The sequence below is a fragment of the Macrotis lagotis genome, chromosome 2, assembly GCF_037893015.1.
Source record: "Macrotis lagotis isolate mMagLag1 chromosome 2, bilby.v1.9.chrom.fasta, whole genome shotgun sequence".
Taxonomy (NCBI): Eukaryota; Metazoa; Chordata; class Mammalia; order Peramelemorphia; family Peramelidae; genus Macrotis; species Macrotis lagotis.
In genome coordinates, this window is record NC_133659.1 from 106112459 (window position 1) to 106138635 (window position 26177).

At 44.3% G+C, this 26177-nt stretch overlaps 1 protein-coding gene across 2 annotated transcripts in view; it reads right to left on the reverse strand.

Annotated features, from left to right (window-relative positions):
• The window catches only part of SLC41A1 (solute carrier family 41 member 1), a 38557-nt gene extending 13015 nt beyond the window's left edge, over positions 1 to 25542 (reverse strand). Inside the window, exons 1-8 of one of the 2 annotated variants that reach the window (XM_074222503.1) lie at positions 25205 to 25541; positions 22004 to 23101; positions 8155 to 8262; positions 6483 to 6554; positions 2909 to 3053; positions 2669 to 2815; positions 1011 to 1158; positions 517 to 596 (exon numbers count right to left, since the gene is read on the reverse strand). In XM_074222503.1, the coding sequence (XP_074078604.1) occupies positions 517 to 596; positions 1011 to 1158; positions 2669 to 2815; positions 2909 to 3053; positions 6483 to 6554; positions 8155 to 8262; positions 22004 to 22378 (1075 nt within the window). In that variant the 5' untranslated portion in view covers positions 22379 to 23101; positions 25205 to 25541. Of the gene's footprint in view, positions 1 to 516; positions 597 to 1010; positions 1159 to 2668; positions 2816 to 2908; positions 3054 to 6482; positions 6555 to 8154; positions 8263 to 22003; positions 23102 to 25204 lie in introns of both variants that reach the window. The other variant, XM_074222504.1, reaches the window with a different exon arrangement.
• Between the last annotated feature and the right edge of the window lie 635 nt (positions 25543 to 26177).

Genomic DNA, 26177 nt, shown 5'->3' on the forward strand with positions numbered 1-26177 from the left:
AGAAACATAAAAATAGAAAAAAATTGGAAAAGAAAACATTGTATCTTAAGAGAAAGCAGGCAAAAGAGCTTGAAGACCCTATGTCTATATTTCAAATTAGAAGTCAACAAACTAATGATGTCAAGGTCAAATCGGCTTGTTATCCAGAGCTACAAATGATTTTTTGTGTTTTTGAATACAATAAAATAAACTTTTAACGTAAATGCCATTTTTAGCTCAAGGGACACACAAAAGCAGGTGGTTGATCTGAGGGCCATAGTTTGCTGACCCTCATGAATAGGTCAAATCTCATAACTTCAGAGTATCCAGTCTGAGATCTAGAACTGACAACTAAGGATCTCTTCCAAGAAATGAACCTCATTGCCTAGCTGTGTGGTCTTGGGCAAGCCACTTAACCCCATTTGCCTTGCAAAAACTTAAAAAAATGAACCTCAATAAATTTATCTAAATCATAGTTGTTTTTTTTTTTTAATCACTTGGTCCTTTCCCTCAAAGTAGTTGATGCTAGGAGCTCACCATTAATCACTGGAGTGAAGACAGCCATGCCAGCAAAGTTGGGGTCAGAAACAGTCTTGTCCAGGATGAGGCCCCCAACACTGTGGGGATATAAGAGATGAGCAGGCATACAAATACTTTCAAGACCCTTGCGCTGGGAGGTACTCCTCTGATTTCAGAAGAGAACAGGATCCTTCATTTTTCGTCACTAAGTCCCCCACAAACCCAGTGTCAAGAGGCTTTAAGTGCTTCTGGTCAGTCTACTTTGGATCTAGTTTCATTATGGCATACAAGGAACAACTGAGTCATACCTATGCTAGGGTAGTCACTTCCTATATCCCTCACTTTCTCCCACCACTCCCACCTCCCTTACCAGTCTTAAGTTGCCCCCAAAGAACCAATTACTAATAACCTTATTCTCTTGTCTTTACCGCTACTTCCTAGGGCCTAAGCAGGACGATTCTAGTGGAACCACAGACTTGAGGAGAGTGCTCTCCTTGGAACATAGAACTTACCTGCTGATGGCCATGGCAATGATGACTGGCTCCCAGCCTGAATACAAGACCTCCCGAGTGGCAGGGCTCCTCTTGGCTAGTACTACCCACACAGGTAGCAGAGCCACAAAGAAGGCGCACACCAGAGGGTTGATATATGGCCGGCCCTCTGAGAAGAGGAAGAAAAGGCATCAAGAATACTGAACTCAGTCCCCAACCCTTCCTTTGTACCATACTCATCCAGTATGCCACATCCTTCCTCCCATTAGGGAGAATGGAGGTTCTATAGCAAGGGTTGCTATTCTTTCTGAGACTCAAAATAAGAGCAATTTTCGGGAGAGGGTCCAAAGACATCTATCTCAAAAGTATGATGAATTATGCCAGCTGGCTTGGTTTTATTTTTTAGTTTGAGTTCAACTGTAATCACTTCTTCAATTTAATAATAATAAAAAGAACAATCAAACAATACCATCTATTTTATCTTTTATATTTTTCAATGTGCCTTTCTATTAAGTTTTCTCCTTTAAATCCTATAATCATCATCATCATCTTACATTTATAGTGTTTTAGGTTAATATATATTACTTCATTTGATCAAGACTTCTTTGAAGCAGGCAATATTAACTCAATTTTACAAATATGCAAACTATGATGAGGGAGGGAGTGAAGGTTAGGGGCCATGGTCAAGATAATTCAGTTCTGAACTCCTATGACTTAGACACTCTCAAGGTCCTGCTCCTCCCCCTTGACTAAGAACATCCTCTTTTGGTTCCTCTGTTCAAGGACAGAAATAAACTTCCTAATTCCTTGCTCAGGGTCAACTTTAAATCTTCCTAAGTCTGCAGCAAGATCATAGGTTTAGGAACCTGAAAGGGGCTGAAGGGGAGGGTCTATTCCAACTTTAACCCTTACTTCTATCTTAACATGAAGAAACTGAGACCTGCCCAAAGTAACAGGTCATTAAGTAACAGAGCCAAGGTTCAAAGCCAAGTCCTCTGACTATAAATCCAGTGTTTTCCTACTAACACTAGATCAATATTAAGGACTTTCTGGTTGTTTACACATTATAGATTACTCCTCTCCAAGCATTCCAGCTATACAAGACTGCTGTACACAAGTCACATTCCATCTCACCTTTACACCAGTCCCCTAAGTCTGAAATGCATTCCTTCCTTAACTCCAACTTCTAGGATTTCTGGTTTTCTCCAAGGCTTCACTCAAGTGCTTCTGCCTGCATGAGGCCATTCCTAGACTCTTCAATGCTAGAGCCTTTCCCTTATCACTCTTCTCCTCCCAAGTTATCTTGTATTTGCTTTGTCTATTCCTATGCAGATATGTATTATCTCCTCTTTTTACTTCTTGAGTAAAGGGAACCTTTTCCTATGTCTTTGTCTTCACTTAGAAAAGTGCCTGGACACAGATACTAAAATAATGCTATGACTGACTGGTTGATTCTTTAGGTTTAGGCACATTAAAAACTGCTTTCAATTTGAGCTTTTGTAAACAGAGAAGAAAATACGTGCACATTTCCAGATCTGCCGGCACAACTCCCATTCCTATGCCAGGGAACTTAGTCAACCGACAGCTTGGCCACATGTTTAGACACAGCCTTAGTGCTTCATAACGTCAACCCTGACTCCTTCCTATTTCCCAGAATTTCTCCGAGAGCAAAGTCTCACCAAGTTCCAGATATAGCCCCCAGCTGATGCCTGAGAGTAGTGCCAATGTGATGAGGTCTCCCAGACTGGCTGCAATGGGGGTGGCCACATTGTCAGGGTTGATCCCGATCTTCCTGGAGCCAATGATTACTCCAATCATAATCATGCCTAATGGGAGCAGGAGAGGAGTAACAGAGTCAAACTGGTATAGGGGCATGAGGAGGGGTCAGGTCTAGTCAATAGTCCTGGTTGGTTTCTTACCCAGCACCAGGGAAGCAATGAAGGCTGTGGACACACTGCTGGCACACAGCAAAACGGCATGACTGATGCTGAAATGACCATCAGGGATCCAGCCAAAAATGACTGCTGCAATGGAGGCCAGGAAGCCTACGACTGTGGCCTGCACCTAGGGCAAGAACAACGATTTCTCTTAGGGTTTACCTTCTTTTTTCAAAGGATCTCTTACCTCTTCTCTCCCAACAATTTGAGGAATGGTGAATCATGCCTTGCAGTACTGTTTCTTGCTTATCTCCCACCATTTTGCAAACCTATCTCCCCCTTTTTCTAGAATATTTAACCTCTAACTTCATGAGATTTAGGTAATTTTATATAAGCACCTCCTGTCCCCTCTTCCTCTTCTTTAAACTCCTTTACCATCCTCTTCTCCTTCCTTCCCTCTGGTTACAGAAGCATCCTTATCCTTCAACAGGGCTAATTTCTCTCCCTGTGCCCTAAATAGCATTCCTTCTTGCTTCCTCCAGGACTCTGCTCCAGAAATTATCCTCTCTCCGGTAGTTCTGTGCAAGGAATTCACTTCCGCTTCACCTCCACCTCATAGAATCTCTTTCTTCACAAGCACCACCTTCTCCATAAGGATCTTCCTGAGCTCTCTAATCACTAAAGTCCTTAATTACATGTATATAGCTGCCTTGTATTTCTTCTTGATATACACATATGTACAATGAACATGCATACCACAGGTATGCCCATATACATATAATGTGTTTATGTATGTGTCTAAAAAGAAAAGAGGTTTCACATTGGAGTGGTTAGAGGAATGACTTTATAGCCAGAAAGAACCAAGCTCTAGTCTGCCTCTGATACCTGCCAGTTGGGTGACTCTGGGAAAGTCACTGATGGCTCTAAGCAGCTTCCTAGGATAGGGCCTCTTTATCAGGGATAAAATGACCTCTGGGGTTTTTTGCAATCCTATGAATTTTATCTTAAGTTTTTAAAAATATTATTCTGAGAAGGGATCTTTAGCATACACAAAAGATTAAGTTGCAGAGAAGGTGCCAACATGCATCAGTAGAGGGAGTTTCTTTATGTCAGAGTTCCCTGTAATCACAAGTCCAGACCCTATCCTTTTACTTCACTATGTTCATTCATACTGTCTCCCAAGTGAATGTAAGCTCATGCCATTTTGTGGTTATATTCTGTATATATGTGAGCTATATTCCTAGCTCAATGACTGGCACTTTGTAAATGCTTAAGAAATGAGTGTCCATTGATTGGTTCTTCATCATCTTACTAACATGTTTCGAACTTCTTGATCTTAAAAACATGAGCTGTCCATTGGTCTTTCTACCCTAAGCCATTGATTGTTCCATGTCTTTCCTGCTAAACCTCTTGGAAAAGTTGTCTATATGTGACACCTCAACTTCCTCACCACCTATTTTCTCTTCACTCCTCTAACAATCTGGTTTCTGTCCATTTTACCAGAACTCCTCTCAAATGTTAATAATCGCCAATTTTATCAAATTCAATAATCCCTTTCAAGTCTTTATCTTCCTTGACTTGTCAGAACAGTTGATGGTGCTTATCCTGGGAGCAGGGTACCTCCTTTACACCCTCTTTCTGTTACCCAAGATCCTCTATATCCCCTTAGCTTCATAGAAACAATATTCTCTGTCCTCTTTGACAGTTTCATGATCCCTTTCCAACCCCTGAGGTAGGTGTCCCCCAAGGATCTAGCCTTAATTCTTTTCTCTATCTTTCCCAAGGTTTCTTGGGAATGAAGAGGACTCCCCAAATCTTTATCCAGCTCCAAATCAGTATCTCCAAGCTAGAACCTCAAAGTCAGCATGGCCTCAATAAAGTTTACTATCTTTTCTCTAAACTGCTCTTGGTTTCACTGTTTCTGTCACTGCTACTACCATTCTCCTAGTCTCTCATATTTGAAATTTTGATCTTCACTATTAATTTCCCCCATTCTCATCAATTCTATGTCCTAAGATCTGTGAATTCTACTTCAACAAAATCTTTAGTAACTATCCCTTTCCCTCCTTTCTCTTACTGGCTTCCTCAGTATAGGTGACTCATTGCCACTCATCTGAGCTTTTGCCACTGCCTCTTTTTTTTTTTTTTTAAAGGTTTTTGCAAGGCAATGGGGCTAAGTGGCTTGCCCAAGGCCACACAGCTAGGTAATTATTAAGTGTCTGAGACTGGATTTGAACCCAGGTACTCCTGACTCCAGGGCCAGTGCTTTATCCACTGCACCACCTAGTCGCCCACCACTGCCTCTCTTTTTTTTTTTTTAGGTTTTTGCAAGGCAAATTGGGATTCAAGGCCACACGGCTAGGGAATTATTAAGTGTCTGAAACTGGATTTGAACCCAGGTACTCCTGACTCTAGGGCTGGTGCTTTATCCACTATGCCATCTAGCTGCCCCCTGCCACTGCCTCTTAATAAGTATCTTGTCATCTCCAACTCTCTATCCCTTCCAATTGTTTGTACTTCATAAAGCCACCAGAATCATTTTCCTTAACCACAAATCTTACATTTTCCTGACTGAGAGTGTCTTCATTTGTGCCTTAGGCCTGTATGTTCTCTTCCTCTCTCTTGCCTACTGCCTAGCCTTTAAAGCTTAATTGTTGCTTCCTCAAGAAAGTGTCTCCTGATCTGGTACCAATGACCCATTCATGTAATCTATCTACTTGGTACCTCTCTAATGAACTTCTGTAATTTTTTCATTATGATTATCTGTTTGTATTGTAATTTTTCTGAGACTGAAAGCTTCATGAGGGCAGGGAATGATTCTTTGCTGAATTCTGGTTACCTCTTAGGACTTACAGAGCAACCTCTGCAAACAGCAGGTGCTTAATAAAGACTTAAGCGACTGAATTAAATTAGTTTCTCATGGGAAACATCTGAGTCTTTAAAAAAAATGAAACCGAAACTATTCCCTGCTGGCAACTAACGAAAAGCTTCTTAACTGGTAATGCCTAAGATGGGGGGGGGGGGGGTTGTTGAACTATGGTTGTGATCTTCTGTCTATGTTAATTTGGGGATTGGCCTAGATGATCACTAAAAGTTTTCTGTAGAGTCCGAGGTCCTAATGACTGATGAAATCTACTGGAGTTAAGACTCATTGAGGGGAGGTTGAACAGGCCACTCAGGTGTATGGACTTCCATTCCTACATCTTTGAGGCTTCATGTGGCATGGGGATGAAGAAGTAGAGGGTATCTGAGTATTCCCAATCTTTCCTCTATATTTCCCATATGCTATCAAACTGCCCTTCTACTGTCAGGATAGCCCTGGGGAACAGATGCCACTGGGGAAGATGTTGCACTACCTTGGGCTCCCCGGTTTGGCAGTGTTCCTGAGTAACCTGGCTACCGCCTAGTGCTGTTTTGGATGGAAGCCAGCTCAGCAAGGCAATGGAAATCACCTCAGGAACCATGTTCTACTAGAGAGACCCCAGATTATATCTATGTCCTCTTGTTCTAAGCCAAGACACTCCTTCCCAAAGGGCTCAGCATTTCCTCAGGGATTTCTTCCTCTCTGCTTGGTGGAGTTAGGTAGGCCTACCACTCGCCCTCTACTCACACTCACCTGGATAAGGGCCATGTTTCCAGTGATCATCTTCCAAAGCTCCTTTGGTGTGTCCATGTGCCCGATGTTGGCCTGGCAGGGGAATGGGCAGAAGGTTCAAAGAAAGAGAGACAAAGAATTGTCAACTAGGACAGAGTGAGAAGGCAGAATACAAGCCCTCTTCTAATTCCAAAGGTCTATGGGCCTGTAATAAGCTCTTCTGTTCCTTGTCAAAAGGTATTGATTGGGTAGAGGAGGAGAATCCATAGCCTAGAAGCTTAGTCACAGTTTCATAAGGGTTGAGAAGACAGGACCTTCTTCAACAGAGAGAACCTGGGCCTGGAGGAGGTAGAATTGTGCAAAGAGGTTTGGAATCAAGAAACGTGGGTTTGAATCTCACGACCTTTCCCCCCTCCCACATACTACTATATGACCTTGGGCAAGTCACTTCCTCTCTCTGAAACTCTATAAACTGGGGACAATAATACTCATTACCTATTTCACAGGGTTGTAATAAGACCAATGAGACCATAGATTTAAAATCTTTGCAAGTCAACAAATATTTATTAAGCAGCTACAATATTCTAAGTTTTATAGAATATGAATGGTAAATGATTTTATAATACCATGATATTATAATATCAATGGCATATTATATACACGTCAGTTATTAATTTCAATGTTATGGCTAAAGTGCTTTGGGTCTTAAGGTGAAGGGATTTCTATTCTCCTCCTACATCTGCAGGCTCAGTGAACAGAGATGAAATGACTTGCCTTCCTTGAGCTCTAGCTCTGTGTTGTCAGACTAGGTCAAGATGGCCTCAATATCTGGCTTTGAAGTTTACCCCCCTCCCAACCCTTGGGATAAGGGTAGGTATCTAGAGTTCAGCAGGAGATGAGTTCCTACTCTATGGGCAGAGTGGCTAACCTTGGGACAGAAGCAGAGATGGACTCTGGGCTAGATTTAGGAAAGGTTACTTTAGTATCTCTCGTTTTTTTTATGTAGAGGTCCCTTTGTGAGCTAGGAGACAATGCCAATCACTCTTGTTTCCCCATCACCCTTTACTATGAACTTACATAGTCTAGTTTAATTGACCTGTCCCCTGGGCCCATTCCAGGGGCCTTCTGTCCTAGGATCCTCGATGCAGATTAAAGTTGATAATCCCCTCACCTCAGTCCCTCTTTGTCTCCCTGACTCTATACTCAACAAACAGTCAAAAAACTCCTTCAGGGGAAGGGGAGGGAAGCAGATCAGGATTGGGAGTGGAACTGGACAGTACTGGCTCTCCTCCAGTCCCAGCTGCAGAGTGGGGCTGGAGATCAGAGGAGGCCCCCCATCTGTAAAGGGCAGGAGGAGAGGGGAAGGAATCAGCACGGTGCCATCTAATCAAAGCTGCACAAACAGTCATAAGGTGACTACAGAGTGGGGAGGGGGAGAAAAAGGAGCAGAATTAGACCAGGCTGTCTGAAGGCAGGGCCTGGGAGATGCTTGGAAGCAAGGAGCTCCCAATAGAAAAGACATCCAACTTGAAATCTCCTTTTACTAGCTATGTTGTCCCTCTTCTATCTTCTTTCCCAGAGCACCAGCCTAGACTGAACAGCTACTATCTCTAGTTTCTGATCCTTGATCTGGACCTTCTGTAAGCCTTAAAGAGAGTCAAGTCCTTCTACTCCCCAACCCCTGGATACTCACAGCTGTCGACAGTCTTGATGCTAGGGTCATTTCCAGGTTTCCCTTGAGCCCCAAAAGTGCAGGTACCAGGATGAAGACTTCAGTTACATCCTTGAAGACTTCCCAGTGCTGCAAGATAGGAAGGAAGAGGATCCAGGTAAAAGAGCATGGCAGAAGATGAGGATGGAGGGGAATAAGCAAGGAAGTGAACACCTATCCCCCACCACCCCGACACCAAACTAAGTCAGTGGCACTCCTGCCACCCCTACAATGAGGCCAATATTCAATCTGAAGACCCCTCCCTGACTCCCTCCCACCTCCAGAAAGCTTGCACTAGGGCCAGCCCATGCTTCATTCAATTCAATTCATATTAAATGCCTACTTTATATGAGGCACTATATTAAAAAACAAAAATGAAAATATCAGTCTTTGAGTTCAAAGGAGTTCTTGACTAGGTGGCTATGACACTCAGTAAGTAAATACAAAGTACAAAAGAAAGGCACTGAGGTAATTTCAAGAAGAAGAAGGCACAAACACTTGGGAGAATTTAGAAAGGCACCTGGGTGAAAAAGATATTTCAGTCACAACTCTGAAGATGATAAAAATCCAACCAGGTGGAGGTAAGGGGTAGTGTAGATACATACAAAGACATGGGGGCTACAATTGTAATTTGTTATATGGGAAACAGTAAAATAGTGATAATGGAGAATATGGGAAAGGGAATGATATACCAGCTGCATGTCATTGTTCCATAGAGGCACAGATTGGATATGTCTCCTCTGCTTACACACCCAGAATCTCCTCAGGTCAACATTTAAGGCTTTCCACAATCTGGTTTCAGCTCACTTTTGCTATCTTATTTTGCTGTACTCTCTTTTACCCTCTAGGCTCCAGCCAAACCAGCTGCTTTATGAACTCAACAGTCCATGTTCTGCTTCTACGCATCTTCTCAGACCATGTCCCAAGCCTGGCATGCATGCCCTCCTTATGCCTATCTCTTAGAATCTTTAACTTCCTTCCGACTCCTCTGAAACCCCTGTCCTGACCTCTTCTCTGGCCTCAGTTCCCATGCACAGATTTTTGAGCTCTGCAATCCTCTCATAACCCAGCAAAAGGAAAACTCCCTGGAGGGCAGGGCCTGTGTCATGCCTTATACACTGTAGGTCCATGGAATTTGGTCAGGCAAAGGATCTTCATCTGGATCCCAACCCCCACCTTGCCCCCTGCCCTGATTTGCCTGTAGTTCCATTTCTGCACAGTTCTGTCCCAGAATGTTATTGTTTCAGCTGTTCTTTACTGGACTCTTCAGGTCTGGTGCTGAGCAGATTAAGGTTTTGTTTGGTTTCTTTCTCCAAGGTCTTTGCTGCTCTGTTGCAGAAACACCCCTTCAGGACCATTGCCCTCCCTCTGTCTGGCTCAACCTGACTCAGAGTCAGGGGTAAAGGCCTCAGAACCACCAAGGACCAGTCTTCAAAGCATTTTTCCTCTCTTACCTCCTTCTACTCTAACTTGGAAAGGTAATATAGTATAGGAGAAAATACTGGATTTGGGAATGAGGAAACCCAGGTTCATGGAATGAGAGGCTTAAAGAGTCAAGGTGAGGACAAAATCCAGAAGTAACTTGGCCAAGGCTCTTACCATTACAGATGTTATCTCTGGATGGCTGGATTCCCTCCCTTTTCCCCTAACTCCCTCCAGTCCTTCAGTATCCTCTAGCCTATTTCTCTCCAAAGGACAGTGTGTGTATTAGAAATGTGTGGAAATCACTAGATTCCAAGGTAGGAGGTAGTTAGCTAGGAAGCTAGCTTAACTTGGATAAAAGAGTCACTTGCACATTAGCCTGTAGCTAAAGTTCTTTACTCCCTAGTCTATGGAGAATAATGTATACTGGCTTCTATATTTTTGTATTTCAAATGGCCAGGCCCTGGGGCTGAAGGCTGGGCTGGGCAGTCATGATGCTCAGTAACCTAGGCATAGTAGAAAAAAAATACTAGGAATGAAATCTGGATTCTAGATTTAGTTTGGTCACTAATCAGATATGTACCCCTTTGCACCTTTTCCCTTTCTTTATGCTAATTTCATTATACATAAATGGTGGAGGATAAGATTAGACAGGACAGGGTTGAGTTCTAATGAGTTCCATATATCTCCCTTCCTCCCATGAGCTAAGGACAAGAAAAAGGAGGAAGAGACTGAATGAGAATCATAAGTTACAGGAGAAACAGACCCCTCCCTCTCATTTTGAGGCACCTCCTTCCCCCATAGGGAAACCAACCAGGATTTAAAAGCCTAATGGGGATGGAACTAATTTCATTAGTGTTAGGTCTTCTCACCCATTTCCTTTTCATCCTTAGCACAGATATAAGAACCTTCCTGGGGACCATCAAAGATATTTACACATACCCCCAGTTTCCCATGACCAACGTCAGATACTGCAATGTCCATTCTCTTATTAGTCCCTAATTGGGATACCTTCCCCAAAGTAGAGAAACATGAATCCCTCTTTGGCTTAAAGAGTTATGTCAAAGGAAAAAAAGAGTTAATCATGGTCTGCCTCAGTTTGAGAGGCTTCACCACCTGCCTGGGAGGAACTATTGCTCTTGGACACAATCAGCACATACCATTGGTGTTCTAGTTTCCTGCCACGGGCTCTCTAGTTCCCTTCCTCCTACGTTTCCCAAAGTAGTAAGCCAGTTCTGGTTGGGGTAGGGGGAAAACCCTCCCATCATTCTTCCCACTTCTATTTCACCTCCCCCTAAAATGAAATGGTGTTAGCTTCACATTTTCATAGTGAACTCCCTCCTGACATTGGGAACTAATAATCAAAGGATCATAGATGTAGAAGAGGAAGGGAAATTTGATCATCTAGTTGAACCTTCCCATTTTATAGATAAGGAAATTGAGGCTCAGAGAAACCAAATGACTTGCCTGAGGTCACAAATGAAATTCAAACCTGAGCTCTTTGCCTCTACATCCAGCACTTTCCCTACCATAATATACATCTTTTCTAGGTTTGAACCTTTTCTTTACCCTAAACTCCCTCTCATTCTAGAAGATCCATTCCCTCCCCCTCCCCCCTTCAGGAGAATATGTTTCCAGTCCTCTCCTTGCAGGCAATGACAACCACCATGGATGATTGGATACAACCTTCTGCCTCACATTTTGTGTAGCTGCTGGGGGATATTAGAAAGGTTTACCATGGGGAAGCAAGCACAGGGAAAGGGCCTGCATTCACTCAGAGGGAACTTTTTGTTCAGGCACTCAAGGCCCTTACCATCTTGGTCCCAGTCTACCTTTGCAATCTTATCTCATGAGGCTCTTATTTTGATACCCTGAGCTCTAGCTACTCTGGAGTTCCTCAAATAAGTTCCTAGGCTAGTCTACTTTTACAACTTTACTTAAATTAGTCCTATTCCTTAAATGTTCTCACTCTTTTCCACCTATTGAAACACTATACCATCTTCCAAGTTCTTAACCCAAATTATACATTTATCAGCCTTTCTTAGTTTCTCCAACTAGAAATAAGTTCTTCCTTCTCTGAACTTTCAGAGTGGCATATTAGAAATAACATTAAAAAAAATAACCTGGCCTTCTGAGTTGGTCTGAGCCTTACTAGCTGGAGACTCTTGAGTAAGTCATTTCACCTCAATCTACCTCCATTTCCTCATCTGTAAAATAGTGATAATAACAGTATCTACCTCCTAGTGTTGTTCTGAGGATAAAATGAGATATTATGTATAAAGTGCTTTGCAAAGTCTAAGTGCTTCATATTAGCTATTATTACAGGGTTGTTGCGAGTCTCAGAATGTATGCATACAACTTTGCAAATTGTAAAGCACTAGATTGATGTTAGCTATTTTTATACCTCTTGAATTTTTTAAAATAATTTATTCGCCCACTTACATTATCATTCATTATTGTTTATAAAGTATTTTACATGCATTTTCTCACCTGATCCTCAAAACTACCAACTGAATATAATGGACAATTCAAACCATTTTACAGATGAAGAAACTGAGGCTCATTAGCTATGGGCATGTAGTCAAAAGAAGGATTTGAATTTGCTTCTCCTGACTCATAGTTCCTTTCTTTCACTAGACCATGTTGTCTTTCTAAATGAATAACTAACAGTGGTAAATATCCTACTACCCCAAAACCATTTAATTAACACAGACCCCAACTTGGACTTTCAGTCAGCATAGACGTTCCCCTGGCATGCTTTGATTTCCTGGCTCCAAAAGAGCAGAAATTAACCTCTCTCATCCCTCCATCACCCAACAGTATACAAACCTCTCATTAAAGAGAGTCCATTCCTCTTTCCACCTTAAGTACACATTTATTCTCTAGGTACCAATCTTCTTTCAGTACCCCCAAGTTCAGAAGGCAGTTACCCTAAACCTCAAAAACTTCAGCTTCTAAAGGAAAAGGGGGAAGAGGGAGCTTAGAACTAGAACTGGCAGGGTTTCAAGATTAAGGAATGGTGTGGAAAATAGCAAAAAAAAATCTTTTTCTTTCCCTTGAGGTCTAGTTCAGACCTACCCTGTTCATCCTGTACAGCTAGGGAAAAACTGATTCAAATGCCAGTGACTGTCTATGAATTGCAGCCAGGAAGCCAAGCCACCCACTACGTCTTCCTGATCTTTCTATAGATGGAAAAGTGTAAGTTCTAAGAAGGTTTGCTCTGTTCCTGGAACATGGACACCCACATGCTGTCTCTGTCTGGTATATCTGAAGTCTTTTCATCCATGTGAGTAATGAACATGTCTTCCCATCCTCTTTGATAACCTCCTAAGTCTCAAACCTCTGAGGCCCTCAGAGTTGGGAGAAGGTTGGATTGTAGCCCTCTCTCTGGATGAAAACTTGATTACCTTACCTTTCTTCTTCCAACTGTACTCTCAATCTTTCCCCACCATGGTCCCCTAAATCTCTTTCTGACCCTCAGTTTTTCCAACATTTAAACATTCCACCACTCTAGGAAGGGTTGGTTCCAGGGAGAGGAAAATTAAAAGCAACCTACTAATCATCCATGGCAGGGAAGAAAGTTCATGGCTAAGGGAATTATTGGGGCAGTAAGAGGACCCAAGTGACTCCTCAATTCTTAGCTCAAATGATTAGATAGGGAAGAAGTGAGGAGTGGAAACCTGTCCACCCTCCCTCAGGAGGCAACTAGAGTTCACTTTTCAGAACAGATCGGAGTGTTCTACTCTTCAGCCTGCCTGAAGCTCTCCACCCCCTGAGGAATCCTCTAGGTACCAGGGTAAGGGGCCAGGCAGCACAAGCACAGCTTGATACCCACATCTGAGGGGAGAAGACAAGACGTAAGCCCAAAACAAACAAACCCCTTGATGGCAGGCGGGGTCCAGAGTGAGGAGAAGCACAAAGGTGCAGCCAAATGAGACTGAGGCTGAACCTCTGCTTGGAGCTAACAAAAGCCTCAGTAGTATTACACTGTCAGAGATGTTTCTTTTTTATTCTATTTCGCCTCCTCAAGTCCCATTCCCACCTTTCACTTTTTTTTTTAAACAACAGTTGAATAGATATCCAGGTTGCATATTCATGCCCTCCTCCTACCCCATCAAAGTCGGATAAACAGGGATCAACTTGAGGTAGCACCATACAGTAAAATGAAGGCTGCATTTGGAAATGTGGCACCTGGATTTGAATCTTGGATTTCACTTGTTTCCTGTGTGACTGTGGACAAACTATTTTATCCTTTGTGTCATCAGTTTCCTTATCTGTAAAATGAGGAAGGGATGAATAAAATAACATTTAGGATCTCTTGCAGCTCTCAAGTCTTTAGTCCAATGATCCTGCTTAGTAAATAGTATGCTAGGGTGGGAAGATTGGGATTTTAACTCCTTTATTCTCTTCCATATGATTCTACTAGTTTTAACCCATATAGAAAGCTGACAACAGAAGGATGGAGGTAGGTAGGCTGAGTAAGGTAGTATCTCTCCTCTTTTTCATCCTTCCTCACTTTATAGAATCCTGAACTTAAAAGTCAAGAAGACTGGTTCCAATCCCACTTCCAACTTTTTAGTAGCTAGGTGATTAAGAGGAAAGTCAATGAACAGCTCAAACTCCCATCTTCCCTTCACAAATTCTCCCCCCCCCCCATCCCTGCCCCCCCCCAGTATTTGATCATTGTTCCCTCTATATGTACATATTAAATTTCCTGTTTCAATTCCTTTGTACAAATTATCATCCATGGTGGAAATGGTATTTTTTTATTTTGTTTTTTTGCAAGGCAATGGTAGTTTAAGTGACTTGCCAAAGGACACACAGCTAGGAAATTATTAAGTATCTGAGGCTGGATTTGAATTCAGGCCCTCCTGACTCCAGGGTTGGTGTTCTATCCAATGTGCCATCTAGCAGTTCAGGAATGCTATCTTTCTGACTTCTCATACATGAGGTATTTTTTGATCTCCATCTCCTCAAGCTTTAGGTGATAGATAGGCAGCCAGTATAGAATTTGAAGTCCACGATTAGGACAACAAAAGAGGGTGTGTGTGTGTGTGTGTGTGTGTGTGTGTGTGTGTGTGTGTTGCTCAAACTCCACAGCTTTTGGGGAGGGAGGACTATAACTGTGGAACAAGTCATACAATGCCAGACACAGTGGTTTTATTTGATTAACTGTACTGAATTTGTCAAAGAGAAGGCTCTGTTTTGTGTGTGTTGAGGCAGATTATTGGGACTTAACAGTGAAATCAAAAAAAATTTCAAAAATCTCAATAACACACACACACACACACACACACACACACACACACACGGAATATATGCCTCCCATTAATAAACAGGTCAGATTAGAATAAAGAGAGACTCAAGTTAGAAAGGTCAACTGGGAGGGTAGAACAACAAACAAGAAATAAGGTAATAAGAGCCTGTATGAAGGTCATGGATAAGGGTCTGGACAATGCTTCAACTAGATTTTGTGTCTTCTTCAAAGTCTGGCACAATGGACTCTGCTCTCAATCAGCACTGTTTAACTGAGAGTGCAAAGAAGAGAGACACTTCAGAGGAAGAAACAGGAATTATATAGTCCCTCCTTTTCCCTTATTATCATATGTATACTCTTAATTTCTTTATCTGTTTCCTGATGACAAGTATTTTCATTTTTCTTTGGGAATTCACAATGTCTAGAATGCTAGAGTGTAGTCATTTATATATAAAATGGGGATAATTCTTCCAAAGAACCCTACCTGCACAAGGATATCATAAAGGCTCAAATGAGATAAGACCTTTTGAGACAAATGAGATGAATAAGATTCAAGACTTTATATAAGCCTCAAAAATATTACACAAATGTCACCTATATCTCTGGCACATCCTCTGGGCTTGCCAGAGTCAAAGAAGTCTTCACCAAGGGGCCAGTCCACTGGTGTAGAAATTCTTCAGACTTAGCTAGGCTGGACCATCCTCTAGGCCCTTCCAGCAAGACAGAATGAATCAGAGCTTGTGGTCTTCTGACATAAAACTTTTGAGAGCCGAGGATGATTACTGCCATGCTAAATAAAATGCTGTGATGGGTCTTTAGAGAGGCCCAGAATGGGCAGACATGGATTAGCTGTGATCTCTTAATCTTCAGAAAGAATGTATCTTTAGGCTGCTTCCCTTCTTCCTTCAAACATGCCCACATTGCCCCCTTCTCAAAAAAACTCTCTCTTCTTTCCCCCATCTCTGCAATCATTTATATCTCTCTTCCCTTTTATGGCTAAACTTGTAGGCCATCTACAATACATGCCTTCACTTTCTTGTCATTTTCTTCTTAACTCGTCTAACTTTAAATCTCATGATCCAACTGAAATTGCTTTCTTGAAAGTCAATAATGATCTCTTAATCATCAAATCTAATGGTCTTTTCTCAATCCTCATCATTTTTGACCCTTCTACAGTGGGTCTTCATTTTGGTTTTCATGACACTACTCTCTTCTACTTCTCTTCTTATTTTTCTATTACTCGGTATTCTTTCCTGGCTCTTATCCAGGTCATCCCCATGAGCCATGGCTACTTCTCAAGGCTTTGTCCTGGGGAAGATCCTCTTTACTTTTCCCTCTATACTTTTCACTTGGTGATCTCACAAGCTCTTGTGAATTCAATTATAATCTTTATGCTCATAATTCCCAGATCCACTTATCCATTTTTGACTTATTTCCTATCCTTCAAAGTCACATCTCCAACTGCCTATTGTATCTGAGGGAACTGAATGTTCCATAGATATCAGAAACTCAACATGTCCAAAACTGAACTTATCTATACAATGAGATGATGTTTGTAATGTCCTTAGCATAGTGTTTGGCACAGAATAGGGGTTTAATAAATATTGGTTCATTTCCCATTTCTTTTTCTCCTGTCCCTTTCCAAACCATTCTTTTTCCCTAATTTTCTTATTCCTGGAAAGCACACCATATCCTTCCTCACGCAGACTGGCAACTCAGGTGACATCATCAACTTCTCACTCTCTCACTCCTCACAGCCAATCTGCTGCCAAGTCCTCTTGATTCTACCTTTGTAATAATTTAATATTCCCCTTTTATCTTCTCTAACATTGTCGCCATCCTGGTTCAGGCCTCCATCCACTCATGCTTATGTTCTTGTAAATCTATTGGTTAGTTTCCCTGTCTTCACAAGTCACAAGTCTCCCACTCATCCATCCTCCATTCAGCTGTCAAACTGATCTTTCTAAAATGCAGGTCTGACCATATTACCTCCCTATTCAATAAACTCTAATAGTTCCCTATCACTTCTAGGACCAAGTATAACATCCTCAACTGCCATTCAAAGTCCTCCCTAATATGGCTCCTCCTACCTTTCCAGTTTTTTTACATTTAACTTCCTCTCAGGTATTCTGGGATTTAATGACCCTGGTTTTGTTGTTGTTCTTTAAACAAGATATTTAAGCATTTTCACTGCTATCCCCTATGCCTGGAATTCTCTCCTTCCTTGTCTCCATCTCTGGGCTTCTTTCCAGTTACAGCTACAGTCCCGTCTTCCATAAAAAGCTTTCCCTCCCAATCTTCCTTAATGCTAGTTAGTACTTTCTTTCAGTTGATTATCTTCAATTTATTATGTTAATAGTAATAATATGGGTTGGCATTTAGAGAACACCTTTAGATTTGCAAAGCATTACAAATATTTTCTAATTTTATCCTCACAATAACCTTGAGAGGTAGGTGCTATTTACTCTCTCCATTCTACAAAGGAGGAAACTGAGATTGAGAGATTTGTGACTTGTCCAGAGTTACATTAAGAATTTGACCTCAGGTCTTACTGACTTAAGTCCCAAAGCTCTAGCAACTGAAGCACCTAGCTGCCTGTAATATCTGTGTGTATGTATGTATTTAGGCATAAATACATGTATATATATATTTATATATTTACATTTGAATTTATAGGAGACAACAGGCAAACAATTATGTATAAATAATATATATCAACATGCAATAACAATGTAGTAATATGCAAAAAATGTACAACTAAGATACTCATCTTAAGACATATACTTGTATATCTTAGGTTATAAGACAAATATCTTATATCTTATGTCACATATATATGCTGAAAACATGTTATGAGATAACTATATCTTATTTAGATATCTAATTTATAAGAAATAAATAAAATTTATAAGCTATATATATTTATATATTAGTTTTATATATGTATATTTATATATCTTTTTGTATCTAACTGCTTGCTTCATTAGATTATGAGCACTTTGAGAAGAGGGCTAGTTTTTGTTTTTCCTTTTTTTGTGTTCCCAGACTTTAGAACAGTGCTTGGGTGCTTAATAAATATTTGCTGACTGACTGAATGTTAGCTATCAATGAGTGCAGAGCTCCATCTGAACAGGAGCAGCAACAGTTGGTTAGGACCAACTTGGTTGACAGGAGAGGAGAAATTAGCACCTACTGGGTCATTTCCAGGGGAACTGAATTCTGTGACCAGTGTTTACAGCAACCAAGGTTTCTGATGAGCCACAAAGAACACCTCCCCTCCTTCCTGCCCACCCCCAGAGATGCAGCCAGCCCTGGCCCCAGTGCTACCTCCCCTCCCAAGCACCAAGGAGTGTGGGCAGGGGTACATCGCTCTCTTGTTTGTTCTTTCCCTTTCTGACAGCCTGTCTTCAAGTCTTATCCTTATCTCACTCCAGCTGCTGGACTAGAGCAGCTGAGTGAAGAGAATTAACAGAAAAGAGGGATTACATGTGTACCCTTGGCTGGAGTACAGGCAGCTGGCTCAGTAGCTCAGAACTTAGAGGGCATGGAATCCTATAGACAAACCTACCTTTCCCATCTTCCACCACATTCACTGAACACTCAGAGTTGCTCTGGGCTTCTTCTCGCTTGTGCAAAGCTCACAGGGGTGCTATCCCTAACTTGTCCAGCTCCCCTAGGTCTGACCCAGAAAGAATTCTCCTATTCTCCAATTTCTCAGATCCAGGATAAATAAAAAGGAAGGCAAGAAAAAGAGGAGAGGTCCAAGGCAAGAAACGGTGATTGTTTTTCTCTCCTTTAACCTACTCAGACTATATCTGAAATACCATCTTCAGTTTGGGGTGCCACTTTTTATAAAGGATATTGATAATAACCTGGAGTGCAGTCAAAGAAAGGTAAGAGGTTGATGAGGGGTCATGAGTAATGTCAGAAAAAGAATGGTTGAAGACACTGGAAATGTTTACCTAGGGAAGAATAGAAATATGAAAGAATTTTCTAAGTAGCTGAAAGATTGTCTTATGGAAAAGAAATTGAGATTTTTCTGTCTGGTGCCTGAGGGCAAAACCAGTGGCAATAGGTATTAGCTACAATGAGACAAATTTGGATTTGCTGTGTCAGAGAAAACTTTGTAATGATGAGAGCTCTCCAAAAGAGAATCAGCTGTCTCCAGAGAAAGAAGCATCCCTTTCTTTCAAGCAGAGGTTGGCTGGATGACCACTTGTCTGGTATGTTATTAGGAGGATTCATTTTGGAAGATCTAGATTGTACTAGATGGCCCCTGAAGTCCCTTCTATCTCTCTCATTCTTTGATTCTGAAATCCTTAGAAATCTGATTACAGACCCCACTGCCCCGGAGGGAAGTCACACCCTTGCCCTCCCATGTACCTTCCTGTGGTTAGTCCTTCTTGTGCCCATTGCTCTAAGCCCAGCTGCTGCCACCTGGTTGGGCCAACTCTGCTCCCCATATTGGGACAGTAGGAAGAGGGGGAAAGGGACAAGGAAACCTCTCTCTTGAGGCAGTTGATTCCCTTTTGAAATCTCTGTTCCAAGTTTTTCCTGAACCATTGATATGCACAGAAAAATATATGACTATCAGCAGCGGCATCAAAGTAGAGAAAAGTATGCTTTTACAGACATTCATACATTCTACAGACAGGCTGATAACCCTCCTCTTCCTCCCTCTTTTCAGTTCAGTTATCTCATTTTCACTGGTTTTCTTACATATGACAGAGGGTTAGAGCAGAGGATCTTTCTAGCTATAGAACCAATCTTCTAAGTATGGAGAAGGGAGACTGAAAAGGGGGTGGGGAAACAGAATGAGACCCCTTTGAGAATCCCAGACCACAGCATTTAGGTGGACCTATTCTCCTAAACTCTTGCTCCTGTCAAACCAAAGTGTCATGAACTCCATTCTTTAGAGGCCAATGGTGTCAAATTCAAATAGATTCAGGGTCATTAAACCATACATAAGGATCCCTGTCAGCTACATATTAACTCAGAAAATCACATATTCCTATTATTTATGTTTTATTGTATTCTTATTTATTTTATTAAATATTTCTCTATTACATCTGGTTTGGGACACACAAGAGTATTATGAGTTTCTCTGTAAAGATACAAGGTGGGAGATTTTGATGTCATTCACTGTGGAGTCTATGACTGAGTAAGCCTCAAATTAGGATTCAGAATGAGATGATCAGTGAGGTAAAATTAGGGACATGGCACAGAAGAAATATCCATGGGGGGGGGAACAACCCAAACCCTAGCACTCCTACACATTTCCCTTCCTAAAGGAGGTTGTGGGCCTAATGGCTACAACTATAATAGGAGAAAATATAATCAGGGAGAAACCATGATGACCAGTGATGACCAGTCTTTTTGAGAAAGCTAAAAACTAACAAATCTCCATTGCTTCTTTCTCTGTCCTTGTATCTCTAGGACCTAACATAGGGTCTGACACAGGACAGGACAGGGAAGAACTACTGTAGGTGAGAACCCGTAGCTCAGTTCTTCTACCTTCCAGTTGGCTTACACTTTCTGGTACAAATCCCAGGATGGTGGGGGTGGGGAGAACACATGGTTTCCTTGTAAACACCCAGTCATGAAGCAGCAGCTGCAGTTTCTCATGAAGGGCACGAGTCAAGGTGGTCAGGGGGTGGGCATGTTGGCTGAATTTAGCCGGATCTATCTGGTCTCTTTGGGGTATGAGCCAAAGGAGATGCCACTGGGCATTGCTTGAGAGGTGAGCAATCTCCCAGGAGTAAGTTTTTTATTTCCCATGTCTTCTAAGGGATTGGTGGGGGTGGGGTGCAAAGGGGATGCTCTCTGCCTGCTGCATATCTATTCCTTCCAACAAGTTCAGTAGTCTGAACTACTTGGGAATAGCAAGGAATGTTTCATGGTCAAGATTATATGGACTGAGAGCTCCCCAAGGGATTGGAGTGATGTCTGGTCCATTAGGCTAGGAGTTTTTCCAGAGGGGGACCACTTCTCTCCCTCATCACCCCAAGAGGTTAAGGGAGAGGGCTGTCTCTACTATGAGATTCTAAGGTTCCAGGACCATGGCCCAGATTTCTTTCTTTGTACCTCCATTAGGAGTACTGGGACTCATCACACAGCAGGAACTTGATACATGCTGCTGATTAGCTCAGATTTCAGCTTCCTTCTAGGAGCTCTGAATATACCCTACCCTTTGAGGACACCCTGTTAGCACAGTCTCCCTGACACCTCTGGCACCACGTTCTTGTGACACACACAAAAAACTCCAAGTTTGCTTGGGCTTCCTAGTCAATGGAATGGGACTTGGTCAGTGGATCTCAGTTTGAATCATTTTCTTTCCTTACTATTGAAGGACCTGAACAAAATCACTGAACCTCTCTGGGCCTCAGTTTCTTCATCTTTGAAATGAAGAAGTTGCATAAAATAACTCCTCAAGACCCTTTCTGTTCTATTATCGTCCATGTTACATGCCAATCCAATGAAAAGTCATTGGCCCAAGGCAGGTGAGCGTCCTACCCAGGTCTGGTCATCTTTTGTCTTCATTTTGCTTCAGCATAATTATCTTGGACCCTTCTCCTATGACTGTGTGTATCCTAGTCTGAATGTGCATAATTTTAAGAAGACTCTCCCAAGATGACAGTCAGGTGAGAAAGCATTTCATGACCCTTTATAGGCACTGCAAACCAAGTCTCCTCCCCTACTCTGTCAGCCAGCCAAATCCCTGCCCAGCAAGGAGGACTTAAGACTAAGCTCTCCACTGAGACCCCCTGAAGGCTCAGATGAATGGATAAGAGAGTTGGTAGAATAGGCCAAACATAATCAGTCAAGTTAGGGCCTGCAAAGGGATACCGGAAGGGTAGCAACAGCCCCTCGACCTCTTTCCACACGGGGCACTAGACCATGGCCAAAGCATGCTAGGTAATGATTACCCTCACCCTGGCTCCACACAGCCACCTCCCTTCCTAGAGGCTTCTAAAGAAAATTATTTGTAGGCCAACAACGTGCCTGAGAGTAAAGGATCCTGTCCAAAGGGGAAGTGATCTTTCTGGGAAGATGCTGCTTCTGGGTGTGATTGCCTCTGCCATGGAGGCTGGAAGGAAAACTAGAATGGCTAGTTTTTTCCCACTGATCCCTACTGTTCCCCAACACTCTTACCTGTACAATGTCCAGCACCATGCCTGCAGCAACGGTCCCAAAGCCGGCCAGAAGGAAAGGGAAAAGCACCTGGAGCCCAATGGAGAAGGAGGTCTCCTTGAGGGGAGAGGCCGGCTCAGGGCCACGGTCAGTGCTGACATCATCGCTCTCATTGCTCTGGCTCCCGTTCTCTAAAAGGGCATCCTCCTCTCGAACCCCTTTGGCATTGGCCCGTGATTCGATCACAACCACCTCCACTCCAGCCCCATCTGGACCCAGGAACTCTGAGGTGCTAGCTAATGGCTCCCGGCCAGGGATATCTGCAGGGCAGGGCAGCTCGGGAGGGCCAGTCCCATTCAGCTGGTGGAGGTCTTTTGGCTCTGGCTTGGAGGACATGACAGGGGAGAGTGGGAGTCTCTCTCTCTCTCTTCTCCTTCTACTCCTCCTCCTCCTCCTCCTCTCTTTCTCTCTCTCTCTCTCCCTTTTAACTCTGGAGAGACCTTAGTCTCAAGGAGAGCCCAGGCTCATTGGCCGTCTCCCACAGCTCTTTGCTCCCGCCAGATGCTGTGAAGATTGTTCCACCAACAGGCAGCCCCATCAAGTACTGAGGCCACAATCGGGAAGGAAAACAAGAAACACACCCCACTGGATTCAGCAGCCAACCGCTAGGGGTGTGAATGCCTTCTTTCCAAACTGGAAGAGCGGTCCAGTCCCCTCCTTGCCTGGGGGTGGGAGACAACCACTGCTCCTTATCTTCTTTGGTTCTCAGCAGGTGCACTCACCTCACATTACTTGATTCCCTTGAACCAGGCAGGCATCAGCAAGAAGGGAGTCTAATCAAAAGTGAGGTTGTCCTGCAAAGGGATCCCAGGGGTTACTCTCTTAGAAAAGCAGCTTAGGTTTGAGTCTTTCAAAACAGAGGCCACTCTGGTATCTTCTTGCTGATGGCACATTCAGATTTCTGAAGCTGTTGAAGTTATACTGGTCCTGGGACAGGATCACAGCTCCCCCCCAGGCTCTGCTCTCTCCTCTGGCTGTCCCCTTACTTTCCTAGGAAGATTGTGTACCTCTCCAAATCTCTGATTATTATTTAAAGTTACAGGAGCCTATGTTGAACACCTTAAAGGGGAAAGAGAAGGGAGAAAAAATAAACATTAATGGGTAACTTTCTCTCCAAAAGTTTAGTCACTGTTTTTCCCTTCCTATGATTACTTCAGTATTCTGAGGGAAAAGAGAAAAATTGGGGAGTTACCTTTTTCATCTCTCCAAATAGTAACCATTTCACCTAATCAGCACTACTGGAGACCTGATCCTAGCCCATTAGAACTATGCTCAGTCTTTGGCTGGGTAAAGGGTCAGAGCCCTCTGAATTGCCTTCTTAGCAACCAGGGGTGGGCAGGAACAAATTCAAATAGTCTCCCTTATTGTTTACTAGCAATTCAAGGCATTAGAAGTCTTCACTCTCAAAATGGATGTGTTGAACACACCCAGTACTACAGCCACCCTTTGGGTGGGAAAGGGGCAGCAGTTTCACCAGCCACATGGCAGGGTGAGATAATTAGGCTACCCTGAGACATCTGAGACAAAAGAACAAGAAAACTCTGATAATGGAGGGCACAGTGTCCTCCTCAGGAGTTTCCAAGAAGTGTCACTGAGACCCCCTAAGACCCTGGCCACATAAAAAGCAAAGGTTAGGGGAGGCCATGGGAGAAAAGGGCAAGGCTGTCAATTCTGAAAGCCAAGAGCCAGGCTCTGATGAGGACTGTCCAACTCTGCCCACTCTTGTCCTTGAGAATGCACAGAGTTGTAAAGAAAAGTAGTCAACTCCATTAACTAGGTGCTCAAGGTGGGGAGGTGAGATTCTCTTTCCTGTGGCTTCTCTCAGTCTTCCCCTAGCCCTCCTTCTTTGGTTTTGGAGCTTGAAGAGAAGTTCTAGTGGATCCGGGCAGATTACTGGAAATTGCTCCAGCAGACAAACCGACCAAGACAAAAAACTGCTGCATCTCTTTGTAACTCTGGGGGTTTGTCTGTCCTATCTTAAGAGAGTGTCCTAGGTGATAAATCCTACTCGATGTGTGTGTGTGTGTGTGAGAGAGACAGATAAGAGAGGCAGATATATGTGTGTGTGTGTATAGAGAGAGACAAATATATATAGACAGACAGATGAGAGAGGTAGAGAGAGAGACATATATATATAGAGAGAGAGACAGATGAGAGAGGCAGAGAGAGACATATATATATAGAGAGACAGACAGATGAGAGCGGCAGAGAGAGACATATATCTATATATAGAGAGACAGACAGATGAGAGAGGCAGAGACATATATATATAGAGAGAGACAGACAGATGAGAGAGGCAGAGACATATATATATATATATATAGAGAGAGAGAGAGAGACAGAGACAGACAGATGAGAGAGGCAGAGAGACATATATATATATAGAGAGAGAGAGACTGAGACAGAGACAGACAGATGAGATATATATATATATATATATAGGGACAAATATATATATAGAGACAGAGACAGACAGATGAGAGAGGCAGAGAGAGACATTATATATATAGAGACAAATTATATATATATAGAGACAGAGACAGACAGATGAGAGAGATATATATATATATAGAGACAAATTATATATATATATAGAGAGACAGATAGATGAGAGAGGCAGAGACATATATATGTATATATAAATTATATATATATATAGACAGAGACAGACAGATGAGAGAGATGGAGAGACATATATATATATATGGAGAGACAAATATATATATAGACAGAGACAGACAGATTAGAGAGAGACATATATATAAAGAGAGAGGCAGAGACATATATAGGCAGACAAATCTACACCTACACACACACAATACACACACACACACGCACACACACAACACACACACAAACACACACATAGACACACAAACACACACACACACACACACACACACACACACACACACAAACACACACACGGCGCGAGGGACGGGGGCCAGTCCCACTGTCCCAGAGAACCCCAAACACAGGCAGCCGCTGGGCTCCAGCTCCCTGGGATGGGCAAAGTCAAGCCGGGCCCGGCCGCGGGGGTCTCCCCGGGGCCCCTGCGGGTGAGGGTCTAGGGGAAGGAGGGGGTCCGCGCCGGGGCCCAGCGGGCCGCCGCCCTCCCCCCGCCGCAGGCGCCCCCCGGCCCTGGGAGGAGACGACGGGCACCTGGGCCGGCGGTGTCGGGGGGCAGGGCGCCCCCGTCCTGCTGGCTCCTCCGCCTCCTCAGCCGCCGTCCTCCGCGGCCCCCGCGCCCCCCGCGCCCCCGGCCGCCCGCCGCGCCGACTGTGCAGCCCCGGCGCCGGGCGCGCTACATCTCGCCCCCGCGGTCCTCGGAGGCCGCCGCTCCGCTTGCACGAGGGGGAGGTGGAGCGGGCAGGATGTGCCTGCCGGGCCGGGCGCGGGGGGCAGAGGGGTGGGAGAGGGGGGCCGGCCCCGGGCCCCCAATGGCAGCTCCACCCGCCGCCCCGGCCCGGCCCGGTTGGCTGCCCCGGCGCAGACGTGATCCGGGGCGGCGCGGCCTCCCCGCCCCGCCGAAAATAGCCTGCGGACGGACGGCCGGGACGGCCAATCGGCGGCCGGCCCGGGGGCGGGGCCGCGCTCCGCCCCGCCCCCCCGCCTCGCTTTTGTGCTTCGGGAGGCGCCGCGCGGGGGGCGGGGCCGGGGCTCGGGGGCGGGGCCGGGGCTCCGCCGCCGCCGCCGCCGCCGCCTCCGCCCCGCGGCCTCCGGGCCGCCCGGCGCCCCGGCTCCTCCGGGCCTGCCCTCGGCCCGAGAGCCGCCCGCGCCCAGCCCGCGGCCCGGGGCGCCGGCCCGGCGCCTCCCGCCCGCTCCGGTCCGGCCGCTCCCTGGGGCCGCGCTTCCGCCTCGGCCGCTCCCCGCGGGCCCGGGGCTCGGGGCTGGCCTCGGGCGGGCACCGGAGCGGGCGGGGCGGGGACGCCTGACCCGGGGGCGCCGCCTCCGCCGGGCACACGGCCCCCGCGCCCCTCCCGGACGCGCCTTCTCAATAAGTCCCGTCCCTGGGGCCCCCAACTTTCCGCGCCCCGACCCTCTCCCCGCCCCGGCCCCCGCGGCCGTGTTGTCCCGCTGCCCCGCCGTCCTCACGGGGCGCCGGATAGGTGCTTCCTTCCTTCCTTTCTTCTCT